At 46.2% G+C, this 8,596-nt stretch overlaps 1 protein-coding gene across 1 annotated transcript; it reads left to right on the top strand.

Annotated features, from left to right (window-relative positions):
* Positions 1-308: 308 nt before the first annotated feature.
* LOC125289709 lies at positions 309-8,085 on the top strand. Its single transcript, XM_048236679.1, has 4 exons — positions 309-549; positions 3,658-3,861; positions 4,357-4,521; positions 5,706-8,085. Exons 1-4 carry the CDS (start codon positions 324-326, stop codon positions 6,770-6,772), a joined length of 1,662 nt encoding a protein of 553 aa, XP_048092636.1. The 5' UTR covers positions 309-323; the 3' UTR covers positions 6,773-8,085.
* Positions 8,086-8,596: the final 511 nt, after the last annotated feature.

The following is an 8,596-nucleotide window of genomic DNA, read 5'->3' as shown; positions in this document are numbered from 1 at the left end:
GTGAAATGTACCAAGCACCAAACCAAAACTAAGCGCTACGGATGGACAGCAGGAATGTCTCGAATAAATTTTAGATGATGATGTGTGTGATTTATTTCATTTTTCCAAGCGGCAAGGGCCATAAACGTTTAATACCACCGATGCCTTACAAGGTGCGCATATGACCATATTTACGTGACCAAATTGGTCTCCACTCTTAAACACCATAATTTGATTTATTTGACTTTGGCTCTGCTGCTGGTGTTGCTAGGATAAGCTGCGTCCAGCAGGACATTGTAACATGATTGGCTTGCATCCCACAGCTGAAAGCCAATCAGCGGCCGATGCGGTTTATGCTTGTAAAATTAGCCTCCGCTATCAGAGCTGGAGCATCGCGGAAGCTCCTTTGCCCCTGTGCCCCTATTGGTGAGGCTACTGGCTTGGTGGCTGGCGGAGGCGGCGAGGGACACCGGGAGATCCATCAGAGGACACGGGACCGTCCGTGCAAGGACCGACGCTTCACCCCCTCGCGGAAAGATGCGGACGAAACGCGGCGTTGCGCGAGACACGGTGAGAAATATTTCATCGACTGAAATAGCTGATGACATAATCCCTCCCTCTCGCTCTCTCTTTGTGCTTGTAAGATTGGCATCTGGTGTTGTGGATAAGAAACCGCAGAGAGCCATCCATTTTCGTATTTATCGCACACGTACAGCGCACTCATGGGAAGACATGTTGGGATTGTGGCGGGGGGATTAAGGCCGTGGTTGCATGTCCATAGCGCGCGGGGAGCTGACTTGTGTCGATGGAACATAGAGGATGCATAGGCTACAGAGTGCATCCATGCCTGTTTTACATCGTGTGTAAACATGATTTAGGGTAGTGTTGAGACATGATGCCAGTGTTGATGCATGTGCGTGTCCATGGCAATGTGTACCTTGTGCACTGAGTATGCTACGCAGGCCACTATCACATTTGTAGTGTGTGTACGTGTGTGTGAGAGAGAGAAAGAGGGAGGGAGAGAGAGAGTGAGAGGTGCACCTGCATATCAGGCACCTGCGAAGCTGAGCGATATGCATCGAGTTCATTCATCAAAGTCCCTGGTGTAATGCAGTAGGATGTATTTGCATTAAAATGTAATGGATTGAACCCCCCTAAGGTGTTATGTTAGCTTGTAACACTATTGCAAAAATCAAATGATAATCTCCATAACAACTCCAACCTCTACAAACACAAGGTTTCTTAGTAGACCACTCAATATTCTTTTATTCAAGTTACTTCAGCAAGATACAGATAGATCTAAGCTGAAGTAACTTGAATATTTCCCCACCCCCCTTGTAAATGGTGATTAATTCCTGGTGATGTAACAAGTCTCTTTGAGGCCCCTGCCCTGACCTGTTGGTCTGCTGTTTGCAAACTCACATGTTTATGAGCTTTGGACCATTTCAGCAGATTCAGGGTCAGGCATGGAACTGCCAATGCCAAGCTGGAGGATTTTAAAGTGGGCACATGCGGGCTAAATATGCTTTTATGTAGCTGGCGGGATGTTTATGTGGTGGATATCGGGGGGGGGATCCTTGCACAGCTGACCCCATCCATGGGCACAGGTCACCAGCTGTCATTTCCATCAAATAAAGTAGCCTGCACCAGCACACAGAGAGGATGTCCAGTGCACCAGCACACAGAGAGGATGTCCAGTGCTCCAGCACACAGAGAGGATGTCCAGTGCTCGATGTGCCTAAATGTTCCATTTAATTATATGGGATAATGGGGAACATAGAGTGGTCATTTGTCCTGGTCTGTATAGCATGGGATGTCTGCGTTTGTAAATGCAGTTTTAATGGTTGTTACACCTTGATAGTTGCACTGAGGCATCCAAATGAACTTAGAGTAATAGTGCTTGAATAGATTCTGTCTCATTATGCTTATTTCTCTATTTCTCTGGTGCTGTTTATGTCTAGTTTCTAAACACTGTGGAGCAGATTAGTTTACCTATAGGTGTCCTTTTAGACCAACTTATTCTGATCACTTTATCAACACATTTTGAAAAGTGTTCCCTCATAGGTGCTGATAGACAACAGGGACAAAGCAATAAGCATCACACATTAAACCAACCCATATTGAAGAAGTCTTTGAGATCTATTGTACAACATTTTAGCCTGGTGTTGCTTTTATGCTAGGTTTAATGTGTATGCACCCCAAATTGGATATTTCCTTTGGGAATATATTTGGGATTTTGGAAATCCTGGACTGTAAAGGATATTGCACTGTAAAGGATATTGCACAATTGCAATTGCACCTACCCCCCCACACACACACACAGTCACTGCTCCACTCCCCTCCCGCCCACACACACATCTTCACTGTCATCACTCACATACATCATACATACAGTACTCTGCTTGCAATAGTAAGTCCCTTCACCATACTTGCAGTACACCCCAATACACAGCACATTGTCTCATGAGGAAGCTTCTCCAACACACATATTGCACACTGCCCTCTCCCCACATACACAGCACACTATCCCATCTCCCTTGTCATCCCCCCAACACACACACCAAGACCCCTGGCAGTTGGGTTAGCCCCTTGAGCCGGTGGATCTGCCCAAGGTTTCTTCCTTGGTAAGGGAGTTTTTCCTTGCCCCTGTTGCTCTTGGGTGCTCCTTGTTGGTGCCCCAATTTCAATCCTCCCCCACCTTTCTTATGCAGCCCTTGCCACTTAATCTACTAAACCCCTCTTCTACTGCACTTTTTACCCCCCCCCCCCATAAATGCACAAATAGGCTGACACCAGACATAATTTCACTGCATTTCTTACTTCCAGTAACTATATGCATGTGACAATAAACTTCCTTGTATCCTTGTATCCTTGCACTGTAAAGGATTTTGTTCTTGAATTAAGCCTGGAGTGATTGGATCAGCACTGACAAAATTCTCATCCAGTGAGTATCCAATTGTATTAGAACACTGATGTTTTCACCTGACCTGGCCTCTAACCTCATTGATTGGTTGGCCTAAACCTCTTCTTGATTGACAGCCTCCGTTCTAGCCTGAAGACAAGTGAGATGAGGTGTCCCCGAAAAGAAAGTGATGCCTCTTCATTACGCACGAAGTGGTTTACTCTACATATAGGTGTTGTGTACTGTAGTTGAACAAATTCTAAAATAGGACTGTGGCAGGCGGACACGCAATGGTGTTCACCAACATGTGACTCAGATGGATCTGCTGTTTTGAGAACAGTGTGATAACAGCAAAGAGCCACATGGCAACACATTTCTCAATTCCAACTTGGACCATGTTATGTGACTATAAATCCGATTTAGATCAAGGCCATCTGTGCGCAACTCCAGTAGAAACAGGAGGATCACGCAGTCTGAATTTGGGGATATTTCATAAGTTTCATTTGAGTTTCCACACATGCTTCATCAACACAATTGTCTTTTAATTGCACTGTTTACTTATTGTTTTATCTATCTATCTATCTATCTATCTATCTATCTATCTATCTATCTGTACTAGTATTAGAAAGCTTCCCTCCAAATGTCATCGGAAAAGTAAATTGTAAACATGTGTGGGTATGTATGTACATGTTTGTTTTTATATGTGTGTCTGTGTGTGTGTGTGTGTGTGTGTGTGTGTGTGTGTGTGTGTGTGTGTGCGCACGTGTGTGTCTCAGTGATGGCGGAGCCCGCAGAGGAGCGTGTGTATCGCTGGAGGCAGGCGCTGCAAGAGGGCCTAGAGTACCAGCGCTCAGGGGTGCTCCCTCTGCTGGGCAGCCCTCGCTACTGCGCCGGGACCAACACAGCCAGCGGCTATTTGTGCCAGAGTGGACACTGCTGTGGCGAGTCCGGCTGCTGCTCCTACTACTACGAGCTCTGGTGTAAGACATGCAGTACTCTTTCATTTCATTTCTTATATCATGCATGTGTGTGACTGGGACGCCTGTGTTCTGTGCCTGAATGTCCAAGAAAAAATGATCCTAAGGGTGAGGCTAACCTGACCTACCACTGAACTCACTTGTTTTACTGCTACTTTAAATATAACTTTTCTTACTCAGAACTTTGTATTCCCATAGGGCTTTCACTGTGCTTTTGGTACATTTTGCACACATAAACCTGCCACACCTAATAATGCATCATCATATAGCATATCATTTGTTAACACCATATAATAATCACAATTTACATACAACATATTCAAACATACAGAGCAACCACGCTGTGCTTTCCTCTGAAATATCACAAGCTTTTTAAGAAAAAATATTCACATCAAGCCATGTGTGTGTGTGTGTGTGCGTGTGTGTGTGTGCGTGGGTGCGTGCATGTGTGTGCGTGTGTGTGTGTGCATGTGTGTGTGTGTGCGTGTGCGTGTACAGGGTTCTGGCTGCTGTGGAGTGTGTTGATCCTGTTCAGTTGCGGCTGTGCCTACCACCACCGCCAAGCCAAGCAGCGCCAGCAGCAGCAGCTGCAGCGGCAGAGGGACATCAACCTGTCGGCCTACCAGCGCGCCCGCACCTACAGCGCCTCCATGCTGGACCTCAGTAAGAGCCCCTCCGCTCTGCTCGCCCACTCTCACCCTCTCCTTCATCAACCTCATGGCTTTCATAAATAACGTTCACGCTAAAAGTTGTTCATACGACACCTATAATGCCTCTATGCTGGACCTCAGTAAGAGCTCCTCTGCTCTCAACCTACCATCACTGTCCTCTCTCCTTCATCTTCCCCATCGTAATCATCATTGCTCATGTAAAGATGCGTACAACTATTAGGCCTAAATCTGTCAATCATAAATTAAGTAAATGTCCAGGCTCCCTCAGGATGACCCCTCTGCTCCAGTCTCTCCCACTGCTCTTGTCATCCTCTCATCCTCCCCATCTTCTTGTCTTCTTCCTCATGTATAGATGTCGTCCCCTTAGAATTATAGGTCCTATCTACATTCTGAGTAGTTCTGAGATATTGAGCTTCAAAGTTTTAGAATTTCATAGAGTTATACTGATAAATGGAACAAATGTCTTTAGATATAATGTCCAAAAATGCATACAAACAAAAACCATCTCACCTCACCTTCTTAAAGGTCCAGTATGTAGGAAATAATGGAAAATAAACTGTAACCATTCCAAAAATGATCACCATATGTTGTCAGAGAGTAAGGAAACACGATGAATTGAAGTAATGGCTTATTTGACAACATTACTCTAACCCGTAAAACCCCGTAAAACCCATGAAAAAAATAAGTTACGGGGCGGAATCTCTTGGAATTTTTGTTTATGTTTTGAACGATTAATTCTAGAATAGCGTATTAATAATGGGTTAGCTAAGTCTTCATTACATCTGGCAACCCAGAAGAGGCTCGCGTCTGGTAGTCTTGAGAACATTCACCAGTGTTTTGATTTTGGCCTGCAGAACGTAACAATCCTACAAATCGCACCTTTAAGGTGTCACAGAATGAGAATATGTCAATAACTCAGTTTTGACAAAAATGTCAGATAGAACCTTATAATTCTAAGGGGACAATATCTATGTCTATTTAGCATATGTCTTTCAAAATGAATTAAATGTTTACAGTTAAATTGTAATGTTTTAGTGTACAAATACGCTGTGCATTTCTGTGCAAAGTGGCAAGTCATGGAAACATTATTCAAAGCAACCAGTGAGGTTAGGGTGCCATTCCAAAAGTGTTGCTCGATTGTAAGCATTGTGAATCATGATGTGCTTTGATTGGCAGGTTTCCTGGCCTCGCTGAAGCTGCCATCCTATGAGGAGGTAGCTGCCCAGCCCAGAACCCCACCCCCTCCTTACAGCTGTGTGGGCTACCCGCGGGGCACTGCCCACCTGCTGTCCTCCCAGAGCTCCGACAACTACACCAGCTGCTCATGCGACTCCTGCTGTCAATCGTCCCCCTACAGTTACACCCCCTCCACCAGCCACGCCTCCTCGCCCGGTGACAGCGACCCAGGCCCCGCCCCACTGAGTCGTGAGGTCCTCGCCATTGCACAGAGCCCCTCGCCAATCACCAGCCCGGACTCTGGGGCTGCCCGCAGCCTCATTGCAGCAGCAGAACCAGCTAGAACCAGCACCAGTAACCTCAGAAGCGCCAGCACCGCCAGTTCCCCCAGCAACCCCAGTAACCCGAGCAACGCCAGTAACCCAGGGAACGGCAGTAACTCAGTTAGCATCGCTAAGTCCAAAAGTAGCAGCATTGAAGCTAATGTCAGTGGCACACAGCAACAAGCCAGCCTGAGCAGCATTGGCAATGCCAACTGCACCATAATCTTACACCCGCCCGGCGTTACGGTGGGTCTGAGCACAAACCAGCCCTCCTCTCCTCTCGCTCTGACCTCCCCTCCCTCTCTTTCCTCCCCTCCTCCCTTCCTGCCCTTCTCCGACCCACTAGATGTGACCACTGGGCAAATTGTGGAGATGACAAAAGGGGCGTGTCCGTTGGACGATAGTCCAGCCCAGTCCCCGCCCCTCAGGACAGCTCTGCTGGACCCGGGGAGACGGGACTCGGCGACCTCCGACCCGGAAATGGACCAGAGCCACTTCCAGCAGCGCCGGCTGACAGGAGACTCCGGCATTGAGGTGTGCCGCTGCCACATCGACCCTGATGAGCAGGACAACGTCAGCACCCTGGACAACAGTCTCCATGACGACGACAACTGCACAGCACGAGCCAAGGAAGCAGACCAGGCAGGGGGCAAAGAGGCAGGGCCTGATCAGTGTGGCCACTCCTCCGGCGTGCCCAAAGACGCTGGGTCTGACATGGTGGTGATTGCCATGGAAACAGTCTGACAAAAAGTAACGAGGATTTAGTAGGAAGGAGTCAGCTGGCCACCAATGGCCGCTTATTAGAAGTAGAATGACCGGTCAATGCTAATCAGATGTGTAACAGTCAATCAATGCCAAGCGGAGGTTAATCAGTGGCAAGCATACTGTGTTCTCGACAGAGTGGTGAAGAATACTCTGATTTGTACAGAAACCTATCACAACATAGCCTAATCTTTCCCATATGGTATGGCCAATCATGATAAAGTTCCTGTGCTCCATTATGTGAGACCAAACACAATTGTGTAGTGCAGCCAAGCCAATCAAAGTCAAGCTCACTGTGTTCTGTGTCCAAACAATGACTATCAAGAGCACCCAGTTGCAGCTGAGACTGCCATGTTCTTCTCTTGCCACCTCTAAAACTGTGTTGCATGCTGGGACAGATGGAAAGACTTAAAAATGGTCTTATAGCAGACTATTGGAGAGGAAGCATAGGGGCAAGCAAATTTTAGTCGGTACTGTCTGTACTGAAGCTTCTAACGAACAATTACATGCAAAAACACACACATACACACACACACTTATCTGTGAATCAGAATATGACTGTTGGGTACTGTGTAATGACATTTAGCAGTTTACGATAATATTACTCCAGTAGGACAACATTAACCTTCCTTTTGTTATGAATAACCACTACAGTGACCGCCACGGTCTGGCCTATAGCACATGAATAGAGACTTCCTTCACTCCTGGAGAGATCACACTCTGAAAATAACTCTCCACAGAATCTGGGCACAGAGCAGATATGGTGGTGATGACCTTAAGGTGACCCTTCTATCTTTCAATGAAAGCAGCTGTCTCTGCACACAGCACCTGGCCCAGTTCTGGTTCTGGTCTGAATCCAGCCAGAGTTCATTTGTCCAGCCTGGAGCAAGCTATGATCCTCTCACACGCCGACCCACCGGTGATCTTCACTCTTCATATGCACGGTAAAACTTCCAGTGTGGCAAAAGGGAGGTAGATGATGTACTCACCCTTCTGCTGATCTGCTCAAGTAGACTGAGAATGACGTTGTTTTACCAGTATATTTTGGTGCTGTCCTTAGTTATAAAGTCAGTGAAATGAATTAGGTTGTCATTTTGATCCCATGTTGTTGTTGGGGTTAAACAGAATATGATCGTCAAGTGTTAAGTGTTGTGTTCTGCTAACAGCGTGCTATTTCATCATGGCTCAATGTGAGTGGAGGCAGAGGCCCCTTCTCTACAACATAATATCTTATAAAGCTGACCAAAGTATGGAACATCTTTCTTTACTGATACAATAAACAGCTAATGATGGTTGTCTTTGAGTGCGTATCTCTCTTTCTATGTCTGTGTGTGTGTTTGCATTGGCAAGAGAGGGAGTAGGCTATCAAGTCTGGTGGCTGTCAACATCGTCTTTCCCCCTCATGGGAAATATTTCCTATTCAGCCACATCGGAGTTAGTAGGCAACACTGAAAACAATTCGTTTATCATTATTTAAACAAAGAGTGTATGTAGCCTAGGATACTGAGTGTTAACAGACAGGCTACACCAGGGAACTAACTGAAGCCTTCCGTTTGCGGAGCGTAATTTTATTATTATTTTTTTATTATTATACGCGCCTCTATTACTATTACACTGTATTGCATTGCTTACAGTGGAGATTAATTGTTGTAGGAAGCATACGCGTGACCAAAACGCTTCAATGTAGCTTGCCTGATCGTTTCCATGGTGCAACAAGGTACTTGCACATTTAGGTAGGCTAGTAGCTACCTACATGTGCAAGTAATAGGGTAATCACCGTTTTGTTCCGGTGTTGAAATGGAGTAA

The sequence above is a fragment of the Alosa alosa genome, chromosome 24 (genome assembly GCF_017589495.1).
Source record: "Alosa alosa isolate M-15738 ecotype Scorff River chromosome 24, AALO_Geno_1.1, whole genome shotgun sequence".
In the NCBI taxonomy this organism is placed as follows: domain Eukaryota; kingdom Metazoa; phylum Chordata; class Actinopteri; order Clupeiformes; family Clupeidae; genus Alosa; species Alosa alosa.
This window is presented reverse-complemented; position numbering and strand designations above follow the sequence as displayed.